A 27,930-nucleotide genomic window follows, 5' to 3' on the forward strand; every position below is an offset into this window, starting at 1 on the left:
ACTGCCCTTCATTTTCTCAATATTTTCGTGTGATCAAGCTTCCTTTATACAAAAAATATTAAAAAATAATAATAATTCTTGTTTTCGCCATCTACCAGTGTGCGCAGGGCCTAATGTTTACCGCCTAGCTGTCAAACGCCAACCTCCCATTCTCACTTTCGCATTCTCACAACCGGTTTTCACGAGCTCCATTTCCACGAACGAACCGGCACCCAAGTGATTCAAAACGCTGAACAGTAGCGAAAAGAGTAGCTCGTGAACTAGCTTCTACTTCCCGTTGTTGTTGTTTGAATAGTTTATAGAGGCTTTGGCTCCAACGGAGTTTTGAAATTTCGATGCACATAAACACATAAATTCTCACTGCACGGGTTGAACTGCGAATACTCAGTTCTGAGAGAATATACTCGAGCGCTCACGCGTGAGTGCAAGCAAGCGCGGTATAGAGGATAGAGGGAGAAAAACGATTATTTTGCTCTGTGGTATTCTACTTTGCTCCGCTTCGCTTGATGTCCTCGTACCAACTCAACCTGTCGTATCCTGTTTGCCGTGCAATAGGGATGGTGCACCTCGCACCGGATTATCATTCCGTGTCGCCATCCCATCCGGACTTGTCATCCCTGTTTGTCATCATGGCTTAGTGATGGGCATGCTTGTTTGCCATACCACATGCTCCAAGCTTTCTACTTCTGTCCCATTGGGCAAGTGCTGCACCGACAGTCGTTCAAAGCAAAGCAACTACGTCGCATCGAATCTCACCCGAAAATGACCTTCCAATCAAAATTTGTGCAAGATTTATGCACAACCGATACGGAAGCGCACGAGCAGCTGATACAGCTCGCACAGAGCGAGCAAATCTTCCTGCAGAATGTGCACAATCTGCACAAACCATCGCTCGAAGCCCTGGTGTACGCGCTGCTGATGAAGCAGCGGGGAAAACTACCCGCCTCGCTGCTGCATGGCGTTAACCTGCAAACTATCCTGTCGCTCGTGGACGGCAACCACGACCGCCTGCAAGGGGATAGCGATTCACTCCGCTGGACTTTGAGCGCCCTAGCGCTGACGGCACTGCTCGAGTCCGATCTGCAGATCGTGATCCGGGAGCTGACAACGTTTGTGGATCGGTTCGAGCGGGAGCTGCACGCAACGCCGGTCTACTATGATGTGTTGCAAACGTTTCTCATCCTAGCACAAGAGCTTCCCGAGCTGGTTGCCATCTGCAACCGAGCTAACGGTGCGGACATGGTGCGCCGGTTGCAGTCGGACTCGAGGGTGATGCGCACGAAAGCGTTGGCATGTCTGCAAACGATGATGGAACTGAATCCCGATCTGGTCGAACAGTGGCTGTCCGAGACGCGCAGTCCGGCGCACCCGATTGAACGGAAAGTGTTTCTGCTGCGTGAGCTGCTAGAAGCGTTGTTGCGGTGTACGGGCGACAGGAAAGCGGACATACTGAGCGCATTGCAGCTAGATCACCTGTGGTTGGTCGTGTTCGAGGCGTTGGTCAGCAGGGACGCCGTGTGCCGAATGGAAGCCGTAGCCATTCTCCGGCACGCCATCGGTTACGCGATGCACTGCGAAATGAGTTTTACCGGACAGTACTTTGCCTGGTGGCCAGAGTGGGAGAAATGCTGCGATGCGTGGCAATCGATTGTTGCCGTACTGGAGAGGCTGGACGAATTCAAACTAGCAGTGCCGATGGAACAGATCGAAAAGCTGTTGGTCCTGCTGCACTGGGAGTGGAAAACTGTTCTGTTCCGTTTGCTCCTGGACCACACCAACGGCCAGGTGGTAATGCATGTTCACGACTATTTTTTGAAGTATCGCAAGTTCAACGCCACGGAGGCGGAGATGGAAAAGCGACTGTTGGACGGCTTAAACCGAGCGCCACTGGCGGCCGGTGGTAGTGTGCCGAAAGGTGTGATTGACAAGCTGAGCAAGTACTACGACACACAGAAAGCGTACGATTATCTACTGCAAACAATACCGGAACTCTCATGGAACCCGGTCGCGTTCCATTGCATCGTCAGCGTAGTGCACCAAAGGACGTTCAAGCTGGCAGCGCAATGCAAACGCAGGCAGGAAACGGCTGCAACGATACGATCGCTTACGAGCTGCGCTAAAGTATGCCATGATATTAAAAACTTGCCCCTGCGCTTCGCGGCCTTTGTGCTGCTGGTGCATTGTGTCAATCAGCTTGCCGAACCGACGACCGATGCGGCCGTTCTGCTGGCCGTAGTCGCGGAAATGCAGAAGCTTACCCCAATGTTCGCCATCACCCAGGAACACTTTCGCAGTCCGGATGGCAGCTTGTTCCTGGACCGCCTAACGAATGATGCCCTGGAGCCGCACTGGGGAAGGGTCAGCCCTGCGGACACTTTTCTCATCGAGCAGGTGCTGGTACAAAGAGCTAAAAACAGCCTATACGCTTGCCTTGAGTTGAGTAGCCATATGCTGGAATCGAATATTTCCGTTTGTTGCAAGCTGTTGGGACATATGCCCGAATCAGTTAACAGCGTATTTAATAGCATTTGCAATAACTTTCAATCTGCGGTGGATAGCATCAGACAGGCGCAGGAAGCAGGCGAACGTATACCGCAGCAAGCATTCGCTGTGCGTGAGCAGCTGATCGCTCTGCAGGAAGCAGTTGACAAGAGGAAATTTGATTATCCGCCAAATTTGAGCGGTATGATGAGTCTGATGAAGGAATTGCAAGCATTTGTAGACGAGCGGTTGCAAAGCTTCGACTACGCAGACCATGCAAGGGCGATAGAAACGATACAGCTAACACATCTGATCGCATGGCACGAGGACTGTTGTAAAGTGGCTTCTCTTTTCTTCCAGTCCGTATCCGTTCAAGAGCTCAAAAACAGTCTCGATCGTCGCGGTGTGGGGGAAGCGCCAACGACCGATCAAGTGTATGCAATGGTTGTGGAAATTCACCTCAACTATCGCCAGCATGTGCAGAATTTCATTGAGATATACAAAACGGAAGAGCATTGGTCGGGACTGCACATCTTGTTTGATATCGATAACGTCGACGTGTTAACGCTGGCGGTTGAGCTGCTTTACGCGGACTGCAAGAAAATGGAAGACGTACGTTACCGAAACTCCAACCGAGTGAATATGATCGATCGCTGCTATGAGAAAATTTTAACCCACCACCAATCGGAGGACCACTTCCTGACACTGATGTCAAAATTTGTGAAAATGCTGCTCGATCCATTATGTGCGGAGAACATGGAATATGACGATGTGTATATTCCTGACTTTGTTCTAAAGTACTTGTCCATGTTTTTCGAGCAGGGCAGCAGCACCACTCAAGAACTGCCACTTGTTGTGCTGGAATGCCTGGTCCGCTTTCCGGAAGAATTTTTCCGCTATTTTCATTGGCTAATTGTCAAAATTTTAGCACAGGGCATGATCTTTGGTAAGGGACCAATGCGTGATGCTAGGTATGTACTGCTAATTTCCCTACTACGACTTGAAAGTGTTACTCAATTCGTATTCTTGTTTCATGTTCAGCAGCCAAGAAGTGGATGTGATAAAACGGTTTGGTTTGGACGTACCGTAAGTTGCATCAATAAAAACATTATTTTATTTTAATTACACATTGACAAGCAACATTGCCCTTGTTTTGTAGGTTGAAAAAACGCTACCAAGCGGATGGGCGTATGGTTCGCGTGATGTGCAGTTTGTTTCTCCATCGGTTCAACCATTTCAAAGTCGGTGCTTTTAACAACCTGGTGACCAAGGTGGAAGAAAACCTAATGCAATACTTCACGGAATCTAAAATGGTTATGCATCACGTACATCGCTTCGAGATCTACCCTCTGCAGAAGCTTTGGGCGGCGCAAGCGCTGTGCATAGCGGTGTCCATCGCGGGCTGCAGTAAACCGGACCTCCTGCTGAAGGCACTGCTGTACGAAGCGAACCCGACCTGCATACAGCGTCTGCTCGAGCTGATCGTGGTGGACAGCGAGATTAGCACGCTGGCCATCGCCAACTCGCTCAAGGACGGGAAGGTGACGCCGGCCGGCATAGAGTCGATCTGCGGCATCCTCTGGCTGCGCTGCTGTCGCGATAAGACGCTCAATAATCAGTCTATCTATTTGTTAATGCCCTGGACGATGGCCGAAAGCTTCACCATTGGCTTGTGGGCACAGATCACTATAAGCAAGCTGCTGGCACGGTTTGCACGTGCGGATAAGCCGCAGTTCAAGCAAATGTACACCATGTTCAAACAATCCCATCAGCAGACTAACATTAAGCCGCACGTTACACGGATACTGCGGGACGTTCGATTCCAACTTGACAGCAACTGTTTGCTAACGTTCGAGAACGTGTTTCACAACATACCGAAGGCGGCCGGTGTACCGGCCGAGGACGTCGCAGGGACGGCGCTGCTGAAGGCATGCGTTCAGCTGCTTGATGGACTCGGCGAAAAATTCCTCGGCAAAGCAATGCGGGTGCAGAAACTGCCGCGGGAAGTGGTGGAAACCAACCGTGTGCCTTACCAACCGACAGACTGGACGGGCTACTTCGTCCCGCCAGAGCATGCGATCGTGCCGCTGAAGCGGTTGGATCCGCGTCAAGATCTGATGCTTGAGCTGCCGTATCGGTTGTACAATTCGCCGCAAAAGAGGGTCGGTTAAACAAAACGCTGCTGAGCTGAAGCTGATTGCGCAGTGTTAATGTATATTTACATTCTTTTTTTATTGCAGGAAGCTTCCGAATTGTGCGTGGTAGCCAGTAACGTTACCAATGTGCCCGATCTGGCGGACCTTGCCAGAATGGGCAAACGCTTTGGAATCAAGCAGCTGTTCATCAACTCGCTGCAAGATCTTGACAGCAAGCAGTTCAAGATGCGTAGCGCGTCCGTCGAACAGTGGCAAACGGTGCGTGAACTGAAGGCCCACAATGTGTACTCATATCTGTGGGACTTGCAGGACAAAGGTTACACGCTAGTGAACGTCAAACACACGGAAACCCCCCAGAGCACACCGCTCCATCAGCTACAGTTGCCCAAAAAGTGTGTGCTTGTACTAAAGTACGTAACATGTGCTGTTGGTGGTGTTTGTTATTTTTCTACTTGAGAGTTATGTTTTTTTTTCTCGCTCCCCTTGCAGCCTGCTGGAGAGATTTCCACACGCGGTCCTGAATGTGTACATACCGCCGATTGGGGCTAAACGGTTGCTAACCGTTCCCGAAACGGCAGCCTTGTTGATGTGGGAGTACGCGAAACAACACCACGCTGCCGCTATGTAGGGTTGATCCATAGCATCGGGGTAGTATCCGGGCGCAGTTGGAAGTTGGAAAGGGAAAAAAACCAGGAGCTTTCAATTAGTGGCGCTTTGAATGCTGCGAAACAGTAAGCTTCTCCTGAGGATACTTACACCTTGAAAGAAATTTGTGTTGCATTATTCTTTTTAAAATCATTATCTTTTTCTGTTTTTTAAATTTGTATCATCTTACTTTACTATTAATCATTTATAAAGTATTTTCAATTGAAATCGAGATATCGTTCCCCCTGTCCCTGTCCGGACAAGCCTCCGAAACGACAAGAGAGCGAGAATGCAAATGAGGCATCCGCAGCAGCCGCCGTTATCTCCGGTTGCGCTGCGTTCCAGTCTAAAACATTGTTGTTCCCATGCGACAAACAAACAGCATGAGTATTAGAAAAAAACACACACACACACACATTCCACGATGCGGTGGAGTGATCTCACAAACACCACCATAACCGGTCGCACGGTCGGCGCCGTAAACATGGGCTCGATCGTGCTCCCCTCCACCCGCACGCGCGGCAGGCTTTCTGTTCTGGTTTGGGGCGTAGAACCACACCGGAACGGAATTAGTTATCGACCGTGAGCGCTATCGCGAGGTAGCATACGAAACGTTGGCTCTTCCCCGCTTGCCGTCGTTAGCGACACTCGTCACAGTGCTTTGTGTCTGCATTCCGTGCCCGTCGTCTTTGCTACCGGAGCTATCCACGAACCCGTCGACGCCCGGCCGAACCATGTCGTTTGTTACTGTGCCGCAGGGAAGCGATTTCCCGCTGGAGAACCTTCCGTACGGTGTGTTCAGCACCGCCGGCAACGTAAGTTGGTTGGTTGTGGGGGGGGGGGGGGGGGGGGATATCGCTAAGCATAACGCAACCCGGGCTCTCATGGCAACGCGGTCCGCTCTCTTTCACAGCCTACTGCCCGTATTGGCGTGGCAATCGGTGAGCAGATCCTTGACCTGTCCGCGGTGCTCAGCTTCTACCCGGAGCGAGTGCAGGTAAGCTTATTTGTTACGATTTACCTTATTTTTATAATACAAACTAAAGTGTTCTTTCTTCACCGTTCCATTACCGCCCACCCCCTAAGGGTGCGCTAAAGTCGACCGTCCTGAACGATCTCATGTCGCTCGGCTGGGAAGCGTGGGATGAGGTGAGACGCACTACGAAGGAGCTGCTGCTGGAGGGTTCAGCGCTGCACAAGGACGCCGCCCTGCAGCAGCGAGCGCTGGTGGCACAGTCCGACGCCCAGATGCACCTGCCGGCCACGATCGGCGACTATACGGACTTTTACTCGTCGATCCATCACGCCACGAACGTGGGCGTCATGTTCCGCGGCAAGGAGAACGCACTGATGCCGAACTGGAAGCATCTGCCGGTCGGGTACCATGGGCGGGCGAGCTCGGTCGTCGTGTCGGGCACCCCGATCCGCCGCCCGTACGGCCAAACGCTCCCGGTCGAGGGTGCCGAACCGGCGTTCGGCCCTTGCCGGCTGTTTGACTTCGAGCTGGAGATGGCATTCTTCGTCGGTGGACCGCCGACCGCGCTCGGCGAGCGGGTGTCGGTGCGGGACGCGGCCCGGCGCGTGTTCGGCTTCGTGCTGATGAACGACTGGAGCGCACGGGACATCCAGAAGTGGGAGTACGTACCGCTCGGCCCGTTTACGGCGAAAAATCTCGGCACCACGATCTCGCCGTGGGTCGTACCGGTGGCGGCGCTGGAACCGTTCCGGGTGGATAACTTCCCGCAGGATCCGGCACCGTTCCCGTACCTGCAGCACGAGCAGCAGTTCAACTTCGACATCAAGCTGGAGGTTGACATCAAACGTAAGTCGTAGATAATGATTTCTTCCCCTTGGAACCGGTCTTGGCATCGAAATCGAAACCTGTTTTTGTTTTCTTCGATCGGCATTTGAATATTTCACGTTTCTTAATGCGTTTCTCGTGTGTGTGCGCGTGTTCTTGATTCTTCCTTTCCACCCAAACCCGCAGCGAAGACAACCGGCGTAGCAACGACGGTCTGCCGGTCCAACTACCGCAACCTGTACTGGACGGCGCTGCAGCAGATCGCACATCACACCGTCACCGGGTGTAATTTGAAGCCAGGCGACCTGATGGCGTCGGGCACGATCAGCGGCGACGCGTCCGACTCGTTCGGCTCGATGCTGGAGCTAAGCTGGAAGGGCACGAAGCAGGTTTCGCTGGCCGGTGGGGAGACGCGCAAATTTCTCCAGGACCACGACGAGGTGCTGATCCGCGGCTACTGTACCGGGGCCGACGGGTTGCGCATCGGGTTCGGATCTTGCGCCGGTGTCGTACTTCCGGCCACGCCGTTCGAGTAACACACACACTCATCCACCCAACCACCCAGTTTCTTCAGTTTTCGGAGGCGCATTACACGCGGAGGAGTAATAGCTGGCAGTGACCAGTTGCAGTCGTGTTGGTTTTTTACAGCTACAATTTCCAATAGATATTATACGCCTTTATTAATGCATTCTTATCCAGGTGTTTTGTTTGTGTGTGTGTGTTTGTTTTTTTTCATGCTCTTGTTGATGTTGCTATTGTTATACCGTCTCTTGTTGGGGGCAAGTTTTATGTTCGTTTTTTGTTTGTTTTCTTTTCGTTTTGTTCAATTCTTTATTTTAGTTCCAACAACACATAACATCTATGGGGATAAAGGAGAGATTCGTTTAATGTGTTTTTTTTTTTTGCATGTTTTGCATATTCTGCTTGTGTGTATGTATTTATGTAGTTTCGTTTGTTACTTTCAACGCCACACGGGTTGTCCTGTTCTGCTGTGCGTTTGCTTTGTCGGGATTATAATTGATTTTCGCTGTTTAGTTGTATGGTTTTTTGTTATCGATTTGTTTTTCTTCTTCTTTTCTTGTTACCTTAACACATTGCACAATCGCATCGCCTATTGCATTGGAATTTTTGGCTCGACAAGCAAAAAGTGGGGCGGGACAGTGGGAAGGGATAAATGGAAGAAGATAACGTTAGGCAAACGTACGTAGTGGTGCTGCTTTTTTCTTCTTCTTCTTCTTCTTTTTTGCGCAGAATATTAGATGCATCTCACTCGGATGCAGATGCAGTGGTGAAGCAACTGAAGCCAAACCTATATTGTACATGTACGTGTGTAATTGTTTTTAACTGCTGTTTCGACTACGGCGGTTTTAAACATGCTCTCTCCCCCATGTGTTAATGCATCGTGTATACATATATATAGTTTTTTTGTCTGTGTTTTTGGGGGGAGCGCATTTTGGCTAATTTTGCGTTCACATTACAATTACATAAACGATTCACATCACTTTCGAGATGAAATATACAGAAGGTGACGATGGAATGGGTAGGGAGATCTCTTTTACCATCTCTATTACTCTCTCTCTCTCTTTATCTCTCTCTCGTTATCTCTTCTTCCTTCTCTCTTCTTCCTTCTCTCTTAAGTTTAGAGGTTCATCCCACACCGATCATATCCCATCGTCGGCAAACGAGCGTGTATCTGAGAGTGAGCGCGAATCGTTCTATTAATTAACATTTCATTTGAAGGAAGACTTTGTGATTTTGTCGTTTCGTTTGTGTGTGTGTGTGTTTGTTACATTCGTCCTACACTCACTTCACTTAAAAGTAAAATTCGCTACTAAAACAGCGGATACCCCTTCAACCCTGCGTTCCGGTGCGCCGGTTGCTATGTCGACTTTGTCGACCGGTGTCGTCGCGGGATCTCTACTCATTACAGCATAACTAACTTACAACTCACCACACATTCTCCTGCTATTCTCGTTAGCTCTACACGCTGTGATTTGTGGTTTGTGGCATCAAAACTACGAACGTAACAACAGACTGCTGTAACGGAATTACTAAAACACGGAACAGTAACAGAAGACGGCTAATACGAGCAACTTAAACGAATGCGTTTCAGTCCCTTACCGCGAAACTTCCGGTCACCATACAATTTATAACACTTTTTTGCTACACATTCACACACACGCGCGCCTCGTGTGGACTAACTCTTTGATCGCCCATCGCATTTGCAAGATTAGTCTACATCTTTCTTATCACAATGGGCGATGAAGGAGCTGGACGACGATCGCGCTACTACAGGATACACACACACAGCACAGCACAGCTCTCAACAGTATATATATATTCGCGTAGCGATAACATTCTCAGTCACAGGGTTTGTTTTCTTTTCCGTTTTTTCTCTTTCATTCGCTTGTCGTTTTTATCTTGCCACATACCTAACCAATGGTTTTTATCTCCCTCCTTTGCTTTCCTGCCCACACGGTAGGAGACATGAAGCGTTCAACATACCTAAAAGCCTAATATTTACATATATCTTTATACCCGGTCGTACAACAATCGCTTCTTTTTTTTGCTGCAACACAATGTCCGGTGTAAAAGGTTCACCTTAAGGGGCAACCCCAAAAAAAAGGGCATGATAAGTGAGATATGCTTACTCAATTGTAAATAACGTAATTTGTCACTAACTTTGCTTGACTTTGGACTATTGTAGTGTGGTTTCGTAAATGCCTTCGGTTTCGTTTTTACGGTTATAGACGGTCGAAAATGCAACGTGGTAGTGGTGATAGCTTTATGGTTCTGTTCGTTCTTTTGCATCTACATCGCGCACATTCAACTATCTCGAGTACGTCGAGCAACACCGCGAGACAAATTTGCGTGAGACATTGTGGTAGTAGTCAACAAGTAACTTTGGGTGTTTGGGGTTTGATGAGGCAATTTGAGAAAAACCAAATTAATGGAACGCTATCGATGCAACCGATTTGGTGGAACTGCGTCCGCGCAAAGACTGGCTGCATTTCCCCACGCGTTCCAAAACGCCAAAACACGTGGCTGAGTTCTGTGATGTTGTGATTGAAGGTTGTCGTAAATTCCGTGTATAAGTATACATATATATAGAGTGGGGAGGGTTGTGTACATATGTATATATATCTCTCTAGCGTTTGTATCGTCATGTTTTTGCTTTGCTTTTTTGTAGTTTTTTTGTGTATATATATTTCTTTTTTATCTCCCCACGTCTCTTGGGCTTCCCACAGGCAGGGGGAGGAGTTTCAACAGTCAAGATTCTGGTAAATAGTTTGAGTGGCTTTTTCAAATGGGAAATCTTAATAAAATTTCACTAAAAACAAACCCATATTAGAGGTAAGTAGGTAACGGAACCGACTAACCGTTTCTTTTTTTTTTTTGGAAGATTTAAATGCATCCGTTTAACAAGGGTTCTGAACAAAGTGATATGTCTTTGACATAATATGCAGCTAACAGAAATAAATCTCTTCCCTACGCAGAGGGGGGAGGGGGGTGGTTCATCTAAACTAGCATTACATCTTAAATAACGGTTTTTGCGGTTTAAAAACCACACTCACAGATTTCGTTATGATAAATAAAGCCAGTTTTGTTTGTGTGTGCTTATGTTTTGGCTCGCCAGTTTGTCCTTTGCGTGTGGCGTCTGGAGATGTGGCCACACAACACTAGAACTTGGTTGAAGATATTGATATGTCTTCACAACTGATACTCATTGGTTGGATTCGATTAGTTTTAAAATGTGTGTGTCTGTGCACTTTTAAATGCTTTTTTGGCACGTACTTCCACACATACAACACCCATCGCCGACCTCGCCGGCAGCTTACAGATCCTGCCCGAGACGGTCGATCTCGTTCAGCATGAAATCAACGTCCGCCTCCGTGACGGCAATCGAGGAAATGATTGAGCGGAAAAAGTTCGGACGACGGTCGTCCGGCTGGTAGCCGACCATCAGCGTGCCGGACATCATCATGCGCGACTTGATGATCGGGCAGATCTTGGCCAGCTCCTGCTCCTTCTTCGCGTCGTGCGGTACACCGCGCAGGCGCTTCGGGATGTACCAGAAGGAAACGTTCACGCACTCCGGCTCCATGATCAGGTAGAACTTGTCCGACTGCTGCTTGATGCGCTTCACCTCGTACTCGGCCAGCTCCATCAGGTGGTCCATGTGCTTGCCGAACCCTTCCGTACCCTTGGAGCGCCACTGCAGCCACAGCTTGAAGATGTCGTTGTGCCGGCCGCACTGGATCACCTTGTCGCCGGTGTCGTAGCTGATGTCGTACAGCTTGTCCGTCATGAACAGGTACTCGGCGGACATCTGGTTGCAGCTAATCAGGAGACCCTAGGGGACGGTATGGGAGGAAATAGTATGTTAGAAGTTGTAATGCTTGGAGTATGTTAGGGATACATTAGAAGGGCATATGCTCCGATTACCAGAGTTAACTTGAAATGTTTAAATTTGACTATTTATACCGGATTCTAGCTTGGTAGTTGAAAGACAACTTCTAGTAGGTTAGCAGCCTAAATTCATCAGAAATCCTAGAAATTTTTTGTAAGCTGTAGGCTATATGTTTTGTTAAATGAGTCAAATTGAGTTATGGAAGATCATTAGCTACGTGGTACTACGATGGCGTTCATGGAATGAACTTTCAAACGAATGGGTTCCTTCAGTTTCGGCATCACCAATGAGACAGTGTGCTTATATTTTGAAATTGATTTTCTTCATCTCACCAGACCATGTTTCGGGCAATTCAACACTGCCTGTGTTTTAAAAACTTGCACCATTTAAGACAACCCGTGGGCTGGAAACGGCCACAGCTGTGGTTCCCACAATGTTCGTACAAATACGGGTCTCTCCCAAACACTCCCATTCAACGGTGGCAATCAATCGTAGAAGCAAATAACGCGCCAGAACATGGTTCATCAATTTACTGCCACTTTCAATCCCCAATTCGGATGTGTTCATCGTTGGGAAAGTCGGTATCAGGGAGCAGGGATTTGGAGAGGATTACGCGACTAAAACTTCCATCATCCAGTTCCCTAGCATCTCTCTCTCTCTCCCTACACCTTCGCATATTGGGTTTGTTGGAAAAGTTGGATGAAAAACACTTTACGCAAGCAAATTGTGCTCCGCACGTAGAACGCCGGACAACGCCAACATGGATGGTGGGCAAGCACATTGCACCCAGATTGCGCCATAACGAGCGCATAACGTATTGCGCGCAAATTAAATGCGTCTGATTTACGACTGCTCGTCATATTCTTTTTTTGGGGTTTCTCTGGGTTAGTTTCAGGGCAGAACTAGTTCAATCACGGGGTGTGCATGGTAATAAAAACATGCCGGTGTACGGCGGCATCAGGCTACTTACATCCTCCTTGAAGTGAATCGTTGAACACTGCAGCAGCGCACCCATCAGCTTGTGCGGGTTCCATGTGATCGAGTCGCATCTGTGGAAGTGAGAAAGAAAAAAAGGGTACCATTGTAATATTCCGGTGTTTTTGTTAGTCAGTTTGCTGTCCTTTTCTTATCACACCACCAGCACCACCACCACCAGGAAGGGCATGATGATTTGGGAAAGGATCCGGAGAAAAAACAGGGGGAGTAAACTGTTTAAAGAAGGGGTTCCATGCGGATGCGCCTTGCCTACGCTTTCCTCGGTGGCATTTTAGGGCGATGACAAATTTTTCACGAGCAACCACACGCACACACAGACACCCGGGGGAGTGTTTAAGAATTAATTTTATGTACACAACGGTCGCGTACGTACGATTTTTCATTTGTTAGCACAAGGGAATTTGCATGAAGTCGCTTATCGGTGTTTGAACAGAAGCGCATTGGATTGTTTATTGGAAGCATAAGGCCTTAAAGTGTACCACAAAGTTAGTCTGCGACAGTCACTTCTCGCTGGGAGTAAAAGGTTGAAATGATAACGTAAAATTATATTTAAAATAAGAGGCCCATTCTTTAAGTGAAGTCCTCAAAAGCACGCATCGGTGCTCAAATCAGTGCAGTAATCCTACATTTCAAACATTTGGACAACCTCTCGTGCTGTAGCTGAAGGTTTGTTTCACAGGTGTGTTGTGGCCATATCTCGCAGTGCCCTGGATTAAACAAGTCAGGGATTTGGCCGGGACAGGTCGCTTGAGAGCCATTATGTGAAATGCCGGTAGCGCACATAATTCACTCACTGTTTGCAGGGTTTTAAGTGCATAATCCTGGCCCCATGGTATGGTAGCGAGTAAAGTTGTTGGTTGGAAAATAGCCTTTCTAATGGGAAATGTTTCCTACAGGTCTTGGAAAATACATGTCATAAAACCATTGTTTTCTCTGCTTCTTTACCCTCTGTACCATGTGGAATAAACAGTCTCGAGGTAATTCTAGACACTTTAATTAAACGTTAATTATTTCCCCGAGCAATTCAGTAAAGCCTTCTAATCTATTCAATTTTTACGGAATTAAATTTGCGCAAACATTTTACTAACGTTGTTCAACGTCATCTGCCCAATAATGCACACTCACACCTACCAATTGTTACCGTGATTGAGGTTGAAATTTTAAACGAAAAAAAACAACAACAAAATCACTCAGTCTAGTTGCGGTCTACCGTGCAGTCGTGGGATTATCATAAAATTACAATTCATTCCAACACAGCATCCAACTTTCACCTTTCGTGGGATAGGGATTTCGCGGTTTGATTCGCGCACTTTCCTCGCGTCAATCTGGAAAAGCTTTTAGCCTAATGACACTTTGAATGTCCTTGGGCGTACGACCTTTCTCTCGGATAGTATGTTAATGATTGGACAAATTTTCGATGCAAAGTGTTGATTAACTTTGGCTGGCTTTTTTCGTTAGTGGCCCTGGCAGACTTTTGATTAATTATGTAGTGCAATGTGGAAATGATGTGGCAAAGGCGTAAGTACACGAGCACACGAGTCACCACTCAGTAGTGCATAGGAAGGTTTTTGGCACAAAACTGAGTGCAAAGACACATTGTATAGGAAAAAATTCGTCCCAAACTCCAGAGCCCATGTCTGGCAAGCTGTTACAGGCATAAAATCGACCCAACTCGAACCCTACGCTTTAGGAATTTAATTTCGTAACAATTAGTTACAGACTCCGACACAGAGTTCCGTTCCGCCTTAGACCGTACCCCTGGTAAGTCCTCGGATGTGGATGAACGCAAAACCAATAAGCATTGCCCGGGCCCATTCGGAACATAGGAAAGGGTGGCACAATGGATGAAGCTGCCTGCCGGATGTTGCCAGTTGTGACCATCCTGACTTTTCACGGTTTGGGTATTTTAATTTTCCTCTCTTTCCGACAGATTCCTCTATATTTGTGTGTGTGTGTTTCCATCTTTGAAAGGGAAGTTTGACAAAAGGAAATATTAAAAAAAAAAGAAATGCTGGTGCTATCAAAAAGGAAATATTAAAAAAAGAAACGCTGGTGCTACAAGAATTAACCCTCAAGGTATTTCTAAAGTAGAAGTATTTCTAAAGCCAGCAAACGGCACACACTTGCGACTAGAATGCGCACACTAAATGCACATCCTTACAATAGTCCTAACCTGTTTCTATCAAAGCAAGCATCGCAGCGTGACGCGAGCACATCGTCACTGCCACATGGTGCCGGAAGCTAGTGAACAGGAGGGACAGCCGACATTCAGTTTTGACAGTCGAGTGAGTGATTAAAGTCACCGGCATAATAACCTCCAAACAGACGCGCACACACGCAGCTGTAGTGAGTGTGTGTGGGTTGCCCGGGTAAGGATAAAAATAACGTTTTTCACATTTTCCTGCTTCCATTCCCATGAAACATGTTGTTCCGAGGAAGGATTTTTCCTCTCTGTTCATTCCCAATGTCAATTGTTTGACTTCAGTGATGCGTTCAGATTCGGGCTGTGTGCGAGAGGGAAATCAAGGCCATCTCCGTTGGAAGATTAAAGCGTCGGCGCCTTGTGTGTGTGTGTGTGTGTGCGTTGTTTCGCTAATTGCAGGCTCTTAACATGCTGGTCGGTTTTTGGATGGCAATCGATTTTATTCAAGCCACAGCATTGGAAGAGATAGAGCAAGTGCGTGTCCAAAGGCATGCCGGAAGCGGCCAACCGTTTTGCTACGTACCTTTCGATGCCGGTAAAGCGTGGATGGCGGTACTTTTTCGATAGCAGCAAACCACCACCCCAAGCGGCCTGAAAGGAAAGCAGAGTTGAAGAAGATGGAAATGCTTTAAAATTCATGCAAAGTGTCTTAAAGATACTGTTGAATATATGGAAACGGAAAAAAAATGTATAAAAAAGGAACTTTTGTATGAAACGAAAGCAAAATGGCAAAGTTAGTTCCAACGAATAAGAAAAAGACACAGTTAAACAAACACAAAAGAACACTTACATCAACGTGGAACCAGCAGTTGTACTTCTCGCAAATGTCGGCCACCGCGTTAATTGGATCGAACGCACCGAGCACGGTAGTACCGGCAGTCGCATTCACGAAGAACGGAATCTGGCCCCGTGCCTTGCGCTCCAAAATCAGCCGCTCCAGCTCGGCCGGAATCAGCCGGCCGTGCTCGTCCGACGGTACCATCACGCAGTTGTCCGTGCCGAGCCCACACACGGCCGCACATGACTTGACCGAGTAATGGCATTGGTCCGACGTGAACATGACCAACTCACCGGGCAGGGCACGTGCCCCATGCTCCTTGTAGTTCGGGAACATCTTGTGCCGGGCGGCCAGAAACGCGTACAGGTTCGAGATGGAGCCACCGGGCGCCAGGATCGAATCACCACCGTCCCAGCCAATGATCTTGCGCATCTTCGACAGCACGACGTTCTCCATCAGGATGAACACTGGGGCAATTTCGTACGTGAACATGTTGGTGTTGGCAGTTGCCGTCAGCCACTCGCCCGCCATCGACACCACGTCCAGACCGCACGACAGCTGATTGAAGAAATGGGGATGTCCTGTCAAAGAAGAAGAAGAAAAAGAAGAGAAAATATAGTACAACGGCAACCGGATTTTAATAGACACATATCGGTACGAAGGGGACAGACAACCTCCTCAATCCATCAAGAGATTTGCTGCTGCCGAGAGGCTTTAGGCAGGATTTGAGAGCTACGGGGCCATTAATTATGGGAGTAGAGTCCGCTGTTACGCGGGATGATGGAACCACTGTGCGACTAGGGCAGCCAGCAAAACAATCACCATCTCCTGCTAAATGTGGCGTAATAATCCAACCTGCCAGGCTCTGCTCCAGGAGGAGTAAGCGGCGTTCGAACGGAAGAAGTCGGCCTACATCATCTGTATCATAGCAACCTCTAGAAGCGTAGGCTCTCGGAGGCTTATGTAAATCTGCTACTCAACCACTATCGGATCGAAAACAGATGCTGGAAAATGGAATCAGTTCCACAAAAAAACCTCTACAAGGGGTAACCAAAGTGTCTGTTTATTTGTTTGGGAAAAGGATTAAATCTCACTCGGACTTCGTTGGCCCATGCGTTGCAAAAAGGCTAATCTATTGCTGTTGCATTTGCTGTTTTACAAACAAATCGGGGAGCGCAATCGGGAGGGTGGTGCTCCTAAAAGAATGTCAACAATCAACGGAAACTTCCCTTGTACGGTGGAGTGAACCGACAAAAGCCCTCTTTCCTGAAGGGGGAGATACAGAGTGGATTACGGCCAGAGTGAATGTTAGGCAACCCTTCGACCATAATCTCGACCGCGACTACCGCACACGTTCGAATTCAATTACAGCGAGCTGTGTCTGTGTGTCTCTGCGCAAAGTTTGCGCGTACCCTGAATTCACCCCTGCTGCTGCTGATTACTATTTCATCGAGCCGCAACGAATCGATCTCCCTCGTCTTGGGATTTGGGAATGTTTTCGACGACCATTCCGACACTTCCGGGGTAGCACATCCGGTGCATGCCGGGTGTAACTTTGATGGGCAGATTCGATGTCCTGTAGCGTTGGAGTGTAATTCAATTGTGGAGAGATTTAGCAGCAGCAGGACATTGGCAGAGAAGTGCAATCGATTGAGCTATTTGGTGGTTTGGAATGTGTAAGTGTTTGAGAGTGTATTGATGTATAAATTGATTGCAAATAAAGAACACTTTGGCGTACTAAAGCTGTTTTAATATTGCTTAAAATTCATTAAAACCACCCTAAAAATCTCTCATGACTTTAAACTCCAAAAAGAGCTCCTCCTTTCCCTCAACAAAAACGCACACGCGCGTCATTAATTAAATGCGGTTGGAGTGCTTTTGAGGTGATAACAAAAAGCCGCAATCAATCACGCACCAACACAATAAACACGCCAATTGATCTCCATACCACACTGTATCCCCGAAAAACGCCAAGCAGCGTTCTCGACTGCCGACGGCGAGTGACAAAAACACATTCTCCCACCGACTCCCGCTGGGAGAGTTTAGCCTCAAAGGATAATGGAATTAGGTGGTAATAAAATACATTCAATCTGCCAACCCAAGGACCTTCCCTTGTTGTTGGCTCAAGGCGCCTGCACGACCCGAGTAATGTTAAAAAAGTAACAGCAGCAACAGAAGCAGCATCCCGACGAATTTAATCCTCATTCATCGTACATTAACATATTTCACTCTTGCTGAAGGATGATGACTGCTGCCTTCTGCTGCTGCTGTGGCTGACATCGGCCCGTCATACGCATACGCTTGTGCGAACCCTGCCTCGAAAATTCGACTTATAACGCGCTTTTCTTCTCGTCCCGATTTTTCCTCGATGTAAGGGTTCTCCCGTTCGGCAGGCCGACAGTTGGTGGTACAGGAAATGTTGGCTAGCAGGCAGTTTTCCCCCTGATCCGCTATTTATTACTGTTTATTGATCTAATCTTGGCCACGTGTCCACGTGCGATGAAAAGGTGCCTTTTGGCGGGAGGAAAAAGCGACCACGGCAAAGAAGATTACATGTATTGTTTGTGGTCGCTAGCCAAAAAAAAGGGAACACACGAAGAAGAAACTTTATAATCACGTTCCAATTGATAGAAAGGGAGTGCTCAAACTTGTAGGAAAAGGTTTATAAATTCAATTAAAACCCATCTATGCATCTTGACTTTTCGATCCCTCTAGTAAAGCCTCTCGGCGCCTACTTCGAATGTCAACATTTTCATTCCATTACTGCTATCCGTTCACACGCCTCCCAGTGTGATTGTGGTGGCTGTTTCCGTCTGTCATATCTTCATCATAGATAGCGTTCCCTTCCCGTTTCCCCATCAAGAAAAAGGTGAAAAGAAATCATCCAGATTATGACTCTTCGTGGTGAGATTTATGTCCCCCTGCAGCGAGGGGGTATCGAATATCATCCGCAAATATTTTAGCTTCCTAAGTGTCGCTACTCCAACATTGCGAAGCAGGGAAAAGTAGGTCCTTATCGCACCGACCGAAAGGGGGCGGACGCCTATGTCAGGATGTTTCGGGAGGAATGACAGGAAGTGAACACAAGAGAGCAAAAACAAGATGAACACCATACCATACCCCGACCAGATAAGGTAGGTAATATCCGGCGTAATCGGATCCTTATTTTGCGATTTTTTTGGGAGTGTTTGACGATTGGCACAGGCACAGGGAAACTACGACTGCAGAAATCACATCACTCGTACAGATAAGAGGCTTGCTGCATGTCCCTGCACAGAATAGTGCTCTGAAGTGGAGTTAATTGCTCCTAAACGGCCCAACTAATGAGCAAGCGTTTGCCATTGGTTAAGCACCTTTTTGCGTCACCTCCGGAAGGTATACGTTTGATAAATGATTCCACTTCCTGACGTTACAGCTCCTTCACTGAATTCAATCTGCGTCTGGTGAAGGACACGCGTTGCTTAAGCTGTTACGGACATCTTTCGCTGCATGGGATAGTAGTCCACGGGCACTAAGACGCATTAGGTGAAACCTGTAACCATTTCGTTGAGCACGTCCAAATAAATCAAACCCCTCTGGTGAAGCTAAAACGGCCCAATTTGTTGCCCAACTTTTCCCGGGGTTTTCGGTTTGATGCTGATCCGGATATACGTCTGTTTTCACTTATTTTCCCATTTCGCACCATGTGCAACCATGGAAACCCGAAACCCGCATCAGGGCGCCATATTGGAAGCCAAAGCAGTATAATCTGTGGGAGTGGGACTGTTGTTGGATTGTTGTGTTTTGCCCCCAAAACGGGTCGGGATTTAATGTGTGACCTTTTTTCTGCTACGTCCGCGTATCCTTCCCACGCCTACACCTACCTGTCTTGACCTGGTACTTGAGTGTCATGGCACAGTCCTTCACCAGCTGTTGCAGTGTGACTGCGTCCTCGGGGATGTCCAGCGTAAGCAGCTTCTTCATGTCCTCCGGATGGTGGAAGTCAAGGATCTTCTCCTTCCGGTCGTTCTGTATGTTGACGTAGTCGACCAGCAGCTCGGCGATTTTGTTCAGGAACTCGCGCGTTTCCGCCGAATCGGACGACTGCACCACCGGGATGATATCTTTAATGTGTATAAAAAGAAAGGGGTTTTGGAAAAAGAAGAAAAATACGATTATATTTCTCTTTGAAGAAGTTTTTAAGTATTTTTATGAACACTTTCCATATAGATGCAAGCAATATTTATCTTTCAATAACTTCATCAAACACAATCCGACATATATGATGTATTAAATGTTTTGCTGCTCGTTTTTAGGAAAGATTCTTACCATCACTGCCCTCAATTAAAAAAGATGGATTTCCTTGGAGATGCCGGGTATCGATCCCGGTACCTCTCACATGCTAAGCGAGCGCTCTACCATCTGAGCTACACCCCCTGGTTGAGAAGAGAGCAATTGTTTTGGTAAAATTGCCTGCCGCAGCATACTTTTTCGATCAACGCGCGCGTGAACTGGTTTAAACTCGTACAAACACACACACTCCGCGATCCCGATTAAATGTGTCCATTATACCCCTTCCACCCTTGGGCGTGGTGGGGTGGTGGACAACCGAGTGCGTGCGTCAGCATACCTTGCACTGTGTTGGCACTGTAATCGCGCGTAATCAGACAGTCCGTTCACGTTGGTGTCGCGACGAGTGAAAGGGCCACCGTATGGTTGGGCCGTGCTCAAAACACCTGAAGTTGGGTGTTTGTGTTTATAAATAGATCAGCACTGTACGATTAGTGGGGGGGGATGAAATGTAGCGAGGGTAGTTAAATTGTTTTAAAGAAATACTATCAGCTTTAAAACATGCTTGATTTGCTCTATATATTTATGCTCTAAATACAAAAACAGTAGACCACTAGCATCAGTGTTTCTTCGAATAATCCTATGCCATAAACTTACCCTCGAAAGCCAAAGTAATAAATATAAATATATCCCAGGCTTCGAGCTGGCTTTAAAACTACTAGTCACAGAAATCCTCAATTAGCAATTATTTGTGTAATAAAAAGCTATCTGAGGAAGAAAAAATCCTACTACTGGCATCCGTCTGCGTCCTCCAATAGCACAATATTGCAAAACCTGGCTATCATGAAATGAGCTGACTTGGCCCGAGCAACTCCCCTGCTGTGTGCCGTTGAGAGAGCATCACCACCCTGTGTAACAATTCCGTACACCATTGGAACGAGGGATTTTGATATTAAAGTTCCCATCCACTTCCATCCATTCCTATCCGCTCCTTCCCGCTGTCTATCTTGTTCCCCCTTTATTCTTGCAAACAAACAATTTCACCCTCCCGTGCTCAAACGTGAACATGACGTACACAGCTATTTATTTCCCTATTTTCGTCTATCACTGCTAAAGAACGCGCTGGGAATAAGTACATTCCGAATATCCCCTTGGTCGTCGTTTGACAGCGAAAGAATGTGTGTTTCATTCGAGCAATTAGTGTTGATATCGTTTTAATTAAGGATTTCTCAGCGCTACTGTCTACCCTTGCAGTGTAGTGGAAGGATTTTTCACACACCCTCGCTTAGTTTCTATCGGATGAGGGCAATCCTTCCTGCAACACGCAACACTTACCCATCGTCTTAAAACGCGCCCGCCACACACAGCCACAATATGTCTCTCTGGGGACACATCACCGAGCCAGAGGATTAGATAAAAAATGAACAGTATTGACAGGTAGTGGTGGCCCAAAACAACCGGCTCGACTCGTTCGTCTCGAGCATCGGTCCCCATCGTTGGCAAAAATGGTGAAAAACGATTTTTATAGACTCTTTGGGACTAGAGGAGTGATCAGCTGCAACGGGGCCAGCCTGCCTGCCTGTGCGCGGTAAGCAGACCAATCTATCTATCCATCATTGGGCCTAATCCTGGGTGGCGAATGAATAGGAAATTGATTTTCCCTTCGCATAGGGCAGGTTGTTGTTGTTTCACCATCTCATAGGCATCTGTTCTAGATCCGGCTAGAATGATGATGAGGATGTTATGGCAAGTGCAGCGAACTGAGATAACCTTTTCGCTCTTGTGACCCATGAAGAAGAATAAGCTTAGTTCGCCCGTATTTTGTGGCCATTTCTTCTCCGTTTCTTTGTTCCTGGGATGTTGTGTGTGGATGTTTTTGTTGCGCTTCTTGTGGAGGCAAACGTCGTATCAAAAGGATCCCCCTTCTCTGGGGCGGTTATCATAACTTACAAGATTATGTTCAAATAATGATAAATCTATTTTGCACCTTTTCCTATTGATTTTCTCGCACTCCGCGATTCTGTGATCGAAATTCCATTGATCTTAAAAAGGGCCTCTCCCGGTTGCTGTTGCCATTGTATTTTAAAGGGCATTCATAGCAAATTTTTATATGCTTTCAGAGGTAACATTGTTATTTTTTATAACACAATACAGGATATTCATTATTATATCTTATTTCATTTTTCTATGACATTGTTGTGGCGGCTTTACTCCTATTACTTCTTTTTTTAATCCTCAATGGAGGGAGATTTGAAATTCCTTTTTTAAAAAGATAGCCTTTTTGGTGTTAGCTATTCTATTTTGGCCAGTTGGAGATGCCGGGTATCGATCCCGGTACCTCTCACATGCTAAGCGAGCGCTCTACCATCTGAGCTACACCCCCTGGTTGAATGTGGTGCAACTTTAAGGGTAAAAGTGATTCGTTTGCACGCGTTTTTTATCGATCACTGGTTGAACGTATGGCAATTATGTGTTTGTCGTGGCACAACTTGGACCCTTCCCTTTTATCTTTCTGCTTTACCCTTTCTCCGTTTCTTCGATTCACGTTTTCGAATGCAGTTACCTGACTTAAGGCTTTACAGCATTCGTTTCTTGGCGATACATTCTTATGTATATCCATCCCATCCTTAGAAGATTTTTTTACTAGCTATAATGAACACATGCTGTGGAAAACTTTCCTAAGAATATGTTCATTCGCTTTTCTCTTTCTATTTGCTCTTATCTAACCCAACATCGCTATCATTTGCAAACCTCATATCAAATCCATTTATGCCTCTTTCTTCGCTTGAAGTATGATTCTTGATACCACTAACAAAAGATCCTTCGCATGAGTGGTCACTCGAGCGAACGTTTCATTTTTCCCTCCGCAAAAAGAAAGCTGTCACAACCGGATGCAATCGAGATTAGGTTGAGAGCAGGGAAGGTAGCATTTCTTAGCACAAACTTTTCGTCCTTTCGTCGTGTTCTACAAGAGCTCTCAAGATATGAGATATGCGAAATGGCAAAACAAAACCCAATCGGTAGCACTAAGCCCGACATGTCCTGCATTTTCCTGACAGGTCTAGCGACAAGCGCATTTGCAGCGAAGTACCCCCGGTCGGCAGGCGGCTACGGCCGTTTGGCTTCTGCTGCCCGGCCTATGTCCGGGCCACCGTTTGGTTTGGTTGCGCACGAGTGATTTCAATTATGTCTGCAACTAACGATCCGTTAAAGTGTAGATAATCGGTTTTATATCGCAAGCCAAATATTTGTGTCCCTTGCTCCCGTGCGCGCCCGCGCCTGTGACACGCGTGCACCCTTACTCTGTTGCTGTTTCACTTTTCACGCGCGCGCGACCCTCAAACACGGGATTTTTCCATTTGGTGGTACCATCATTTTCCTTCCTGAACGGTGTGCAACATGGAAGAGGAATGTAGGCATACAATGCTGCACAAGAGGGAAACTATTTTCCCAATTCCGTTTCGTTCCCTCCTTCGCTTCCTTGCTTGGAATGCTTGTGTCTGTATGTTGGTTTACCTTTCCCCCCCCTATGTAGAGGAACGAACAAAGAGCGCAGAGAATTTAATAAACGACCACATTCTTCAAATTCCTTTACGCAGTTTCCCCCCACGTTGCAGGTTCGTTGATAAATAGCACACACACAAATTAAAACTTGTCCCACGGTTTGGACGGATTTTACGACCTTCGGCGTTCTTTTCAGCGTTAAAGTTGTTTTAACAAACAAAAAAACCTTTTGCAAAAGTTGGTCGACACAAATCAGTCCCCTTCTTTTGCACCGTCACAGATCGGGCGCAAATAATCAAACCTCTTCCCGGAAGAGGGGAGAAAAACCTTCAAACCGATCTGTTTCCTGCCATGCTGCGCTTCAGCTTTTGTGACGTCGGAGGCTTCCCCCTTTTTCCCGTCGGATGGTCTTTTTATCTGTCGGACAGACACTTCGCAACACACACACACTTTGTGCTGTGGCAACCCTCCAGCAGCATGGGTAAACATTTTAATATCGCAAACATATTTCTCATTCTGTTGGCGCAATCTGTTGATGACGGGACGGAAGTAACACTTGTGACGGTAGTGCGTCAGAATTTACGCAGACAGGATGTGATACACGTTGATGCAGGTGTACCTTTTTTAGACTGTACTTTGTTGTGCTATTTCTGATCAAACATGTGTAAAGTATATGTAACATTAAATGTAATGTAACCATAAGTAAAAATGTTATATTTTAAGGATCTTCAAACAAGAGCTATTCAACATCATCAGTCTTCCTGGTCCTCTGACGTAACAGTCCCCAAAATTCGGTGGTGAAATTGGGGTCCATTGCTTATTTCTGTTTACAAATCCTTGAGGTCTTCTGACCCAAACTCATACACATGCGCATCGTGTGTGTGTTCCGAAGTTATGCAACTGTCCGTGACCACTCCAAAAAGACTCTGTTTTCTTTGTTTTTTGCCTCTGTTCCCAAACACGAAAAACATCCGATGACGTCAATGGAATATTAATTTAGGCAGCCTGATCTACTACCAAGTGAAAGAAACGATATCGATGCTACAAGATGGATCTTTGCACTTCCTGTAGGGGCGCCTCCTTTCTGTAGGATATCATGCAATTTTTACGCTATCAGAATGTACCAAAAAGAACCGAAAGCTCATTTCCGATTCCAATTTCAGCCACTATACTGCTTACAGCAACCCAAGGCACAAGGCGCATGAACTGCTCCAAAGATCCTGCGCGCAAGCTCCACAAAGAGCTCCGGATAGCAAAATCCCCATTTTGTATCGCCCGTCTTTGTGTGTGTGCGTCCTAATGAAGGTCATCAACCGAAATGAGCCCGAGCTGGTGGAAATTAATGAAACGATCGTTAGCCAAACGAAGAGCTTAAAACGTATAGCCCCCTCTCCCATCTTGGTGCTTTTTATTTCCCTGCAGCTTGCAGCCATTACCAGCACCAGGGGCAATAAAGTAGACGCTCAATAAGACGCGCCATTTTTCAGCGTAAGTACATCGTTTGATAGGAAGCTCATTTCACAACATTGTGATCCGTTTTATTGTGAGCATGATGTTAGCATTACTGAGGAATCATTTATCGATCGTTTACAAATGCGATTGTATGGCATCGTATTTGCAAAAATTATAGTATTCTTTTGAATTTTGGACCATGAAACTTTTCAACGATGTCAACATGAACGTATTAAAACTTTCTTGCTATCGCTATCATTCACTAAGTGTTACGCAATGTCCTTGCGTTACGTAACACTTCCTGCCAAACACTTACCTTTGGCTGTGAGCTTTGCCGTTTTGTCGGACAGTTTGTACTTTTCCACGTTTATCGACGTCATTTTCCTGTCTGTTGTTTTCTGGGTCTGTTGGGGTTAGAAAAGTATATAATGATTTCTTATTCTGATTAAGGAAATTAAATCACTCTTTTCCTTACCTTTTGGGATGTGTTGCTACTTTACTGGAAAGTGTTTTGCGTGATGAACTGTGGTTTTTGTGTATTCTCTCGAATTTACTGTTGGCGTTTAAATGGGTTATCTCAACGATTATGTAACAATTGTTCAACGCACAAACACACCGACACACCCACTATCACAACCTTCTGACGACAGGGAAAACAGGGTTCGATACACGGGAAAACTGTACAGGTTTTGCCTGAAGCTCACGTGGACCGTTGGCACCGAATAAGATTCGCAACCAGATTCGCGTGCTCTAAAGTTGTTACACAACCAGATGGGGCACACACCAAACCAATGGGACACAGTATCCACAAAGGACGGATCCACAGGAGCTCAGATCTCCGCACCAAACAAAACCGTACTGTCCGACGTTCTCGCAAGCTGTGATGGCTGTGCTGGCACGGATCCACCGTCGAGCAGAGAACGAGAATTTCGCCTGTGCCAGTGCCACCCACACAGAATCCAACTACAGCTTCGGTTTCATTACGTCATCGTTCTGGGGCATCCTGAGATTCCCTATCCTTCCCCTCCCCTTTTGGAATGCTGTTCCCTCTGGGAAGATGGGGCTCTGTGGCCGCCATCATGGTTGGGGCGGAGCTACACCGCAGGAAAGCTACTGCTGGTGCTACTGCGCAAGGATACGCAGGATACGCTTTAACGCAGGAGGGGAAAAATGAATATTTTATGTACTTTAACCACCCTCAACCCACTCACCCTGCTCGCCAGTGGATTGTGGGGGAATTTGCGTGGGATTGTAGAATGGCTTCTACGGGGGGTACGATTGTAAAACGCTTGCACAAGCATCGAAATCCATCCGAAATTCCACCCGCCAACGTGTCAACAGGATCGATTGCCCCGTGGTGCCCGTGGTGTCACACACCTTTCTGACAATGTTACACAATGCGCTTTGCGTGGTGGTTGCAACGTGGTATAAATAATAAATAGTTTTACCTTGTTTTGTTCTTCTTTATTTAATGTTGTTCCCCAAAGGGTACGAAATTTATGCAAAATGGTACCTTGCCCCCCGTTGGTTGGTGCCATAAACTATGGGAAAGTGTCTTTTTTTTGTTACAAGTGAGCCTAGTGGGACAGCTGGTTTGTACGCAAATGTACCATTTCTGAGGTTAGCTGTTTTGGAGAACCACAACCCAAATGGCCGGAAATCCTTTGCGGATGTCGTGTCCAATTAGGTGTAGCTGATCCTAGCCAAGTGTCGTCCGATGACGTCAGACAAATGGGAAAAGTGTTTCTCGTTCCATTGGATAACTTTTTGCACATGTCGGTAAATGAAATGGAAGAAACGTCGAAAGTACTTCTGATTCAGACAAGCAACTGTTACTCTATTTCCTTTGGTTATGAAATCGTTTAAAAACAGTTTAAGCTTTTTTACTTTCACCATCAACCTTTAGGTAAAGTTTTCCAGATAATAAATATACAACCGTTCCCACACGGATCTTTAAAAAGTATCCAATAAAAAACAAAGCTCCAATGGGCAAAAACAATACACTCGAAAATGCCATTTGCTGGTGCGGACGATAACGGAGACCAAACGCAATGACCGCATGTAAACGGATTACCCATTTTACGATCCACCGTCCCAGCGTCCTACGTCAAACTGACAGCGTGTGTGAGTGTTCATTAGTGCCACGAGCACCATATCCTTAATCCCGGCGACAAATTAACCCATTTTCCAGGCCCAGGCTTGTCACGCTTTAGTAGTAGTAGTAAGCGACATGGAAAACGTGTCCCATTAAATCTATCTCACAGGCAGCAGCTTACCAGAGTGTGCCAGATGTTGGCGTGTTGGCGTCAGTTGCCTTCCTTCGTCTACTCCTACACAATTCCACTTGCCAATCTGACTATACAACATGGTGTTGAGGTAGACAAGTGTGGGCGATACCTGAGTGGATCCGCTTCACGTGGCAAAGGACAAACGCAAAGGTTGTAAAATCGATAAAAAATCATCCATCCACTTACTGTAAAACTATAAACTATGAAGTGCATCGATATGGATATCAGTGACGCAAGTGGAATAATGTGCAACTATTTCATAACGCTAGTAGAACACTCTCGCAGAAGAGAATGTGAAAGGCAAATAGTGATGAAAAAATCGATAAGTAAAGGTAACTGATAGGGTTGTAAAAATGGTTCCCGGAGCGAAGCAATTTAGGCTATAAAATGAGCAAAATGTTGTAGCAGGTGTGCCATTAGCATATTGATTCATGCTTAATAATCTTAATGATATGATCGGGAACATAAAATGGAAAATTGAAAAAAGTTAAACGAGTTCTAATTTCATGTAGAGCTATCACTACTAGGTAACTAGGTTATGATGAACGAGATGTAATAAATATAAGATGTTTTCATTTAGATAAAACAATGATTTGTATAATAAATGGCCTGTAAATGGTGTAATAACATATGCGCGATGCGATAAGTTATATCTAAATAGATGATTATAAAGTAAAAATAGTACTAGAGTATCAAATACTGAAAATCTTTAGAATCCAGTCAGAATATTATACAATTGTCTTTTCGAGATTGATACAGTGTTCTGTTTAAATTAATTGTAAGAACACCAAATAACCTGCACACTCTAATGAAATAAACTCTACCAAATTCAACCTTTTCTGGTAACACCCTAGAAATATCAAACTATAAACATTACTCCTCCTTTACATCTCCAGACTAAATCGTAGTTGTAAATCGTCCTTTCCAGACTATTAAATCGGAATTA

The 27,930-nt window shown here is 46.3% G+C and overlaps 3 protein-coding genes and 2 non-coding genes across 8 annotated transcripts; 2 read left to right on the top strand and 3 right to left on the bottom strand.

The window, feature by feature from the left end:
* The first annotated feature begins 666 nt into the window (after nucleotides 1-666).
* LOC133390945 (uncharacterized) lies at nucleotides 667-5,627 on the top strand. 4 transcript variants are annotated; one of them, XR_009765049.1, is made up of 6 exons: nucleotides 667-3,452; nucleotides 3,523-3,567; nucleotides 3,641-4,643; nucleotides 4,722-5,047; nucleotides 5,127-5,368; nucleotides 5,496-5,627. XR_009765049.1 is itself a non-coding variant. In XM_061646498.1 (5 exons), exons 1-5 carry the CDS (start codon nucleotides 667-669, stop codon nucleotides 5,263-5,265), a joined length of 4,299 nt encoding a protein of 1,432 aa, XP_061502482.1. In that variant the 3' UTR covers nucleotides 5,266-5,510. The 4 variants fall into 4 exon arrangements, 2 of the variants coding, with proteins under 2 accessions (XP_061502482.1, XP_061502483.1); XR_009765050.1 differs by having other exon boundaries at nucleotides 3,526-3,567; XM_061646498.1 differs by having other exon boundaries at nucleotides 5,127-5,510.
* Nucleotides 5,628-5,718: 91 nt separating this feature from the next.
* Nucleotides 5,719-7,777, top strand: LOC1276533 (fumarylacetoacetase). Its single transcript, XM_315893.5, has 4 exons — nucleotides 5,719-6,097; nucleotides 6,196-6,279; nucleotides 6,369-7,104; nucleotides 7,270-7,777. Exons 1-4 carry the CDS (start codon nucleotides 6,017-6,019, stop codon nucleotides 7,617-7,619), a joined length of 1,251 nt encoding a protein of 416 aa, XP_315893.3. The 5' UTR covers nucleotides 5,719-6,016; the 3' UTR covers nucleotides 7,620-7,777.
* LOC1276534 (glutamate decarboxylase) lies at nucleotides 7,738-27,565 on the bottom strand. Its single transcript, XM_315894.4, has 7 exons — nucleotides 25,172-27,565; nucleotides 25,013-25,100; nucleotides 19,335-19,574; nucleotides 15,484-16,052; nucleotides 15,217-15,284; nucleotides 12,465-12,543; nucleotides 7,738-11,437 (listed from the first exon to the last, which is right to left on the bottom strand). The coding sequence occupies exons 2-7, from the start codon at nucleotides 25,074-25,076 to the stop codon at nucleotides 10,919-10,921; spliced, it is 1,539 nt and encodes a 512-aa protein (XP_315894.2). The 5' UTR covers nucleotides 25,077-25,100; nucleotides 25,172-27,565; the 3' UTR covers nucleotides 7,738-10,918.
* Trnaa-agc (transfer RNA alanine (anticodon AGC)) lies at nucleotides 19,815-19,887 on the bottom strand. Its single transcript has one exon. It is a non-coding gene; the product is annotated as a tRNA-Ala (tRNA).
* On the bottom strand, nucleotides 22,051-22,123 carry Trnaa-agc (transfer RNA alanine (anticodon AGC)). The gene has a single exon. It is a non-coding gene; the product is annotated as a tRNA-Ala (tRNA).
* Nucleotides 27,566-27,930: the final 365 nt, after the last annotated feature.

This window comes from Anopheles gambiae, chromosome 2 (assembly GCF_943734735.2).
Source record: "Anopheles gambiae chromosome 2, idAnoGambNW_F1_1, whole genome shotgun sequence".
In the NCBI taxonomy this organism is placed as follows: domain Eukaryota; kingdom Metazoa; phylum Arthropoda; class Insecta; order Diptera; family Culicidae; genus Anopheles; species Anopheles gambiae.

Coding starts and splice junctions, on each gene's coding strand:
- LOC133390945 (XM_061646498.1), top strand. CDS start 667: ATGCTCCAAGCTTTCTACTTCTGTCCCATTGGGCAAGTGCTGCACCGA. Junction 3,453..3,522: donor GGACCAATGCGTGATGCTAG/GTATGTACTGCT, acceptor TTTCATGTTCAG/CAGCCAAGAAGTGGATGTGA. Junction 4,644..4,721: donor ACAATTCGCCGCAAAAGAGG/GTCGGTTAAACA, acceptor TTTTTATTGCAG/GAAGCTTCCGAATTGTGCGT.
- LOC1276533 (XM_315893.5), top strand. CDS start 6,017: ATGTCGTTTGTTACTGTGCCGCAGGGAAGCGATTTCCCGCTGGAGAAC. Junction 6,098..6,195: donor TGTTCAGCACCGCCGGCAAC/GTAAGTTGGTTG, acceptor TCTCTTTCACAG/CCTACTGCCCGTATTGGCGT. Junction 6,280..6,368: donor TCTACCCGGAGCGAGTGCAG/GTAAGCTTATTT, acceptor CCACCCCCTAAG/GGTGCGCTAAAGTCGACCGT.
- LOC1276534 (XM_315894.4), bottom strand. CDS start 25,076: ATGACGTCGATAAACGTGGAAAAGTACAAACTGTCCGACAAAACGGCA. Junction 19,575..25,012: donor GGCAAAGCTCACAGCCAAAG/GTAAGTGTTTGG, acceptor TACACATTAAAG/ATATCATCCCGGTGGTGCAG. Junction 16,053..19,334: donor CAAGTACCAGGTCAAGACAG/GTAGGTGTAGGC, acceptor CTTCTTTGACAG/GACATCCCCATTTCTTCAAT.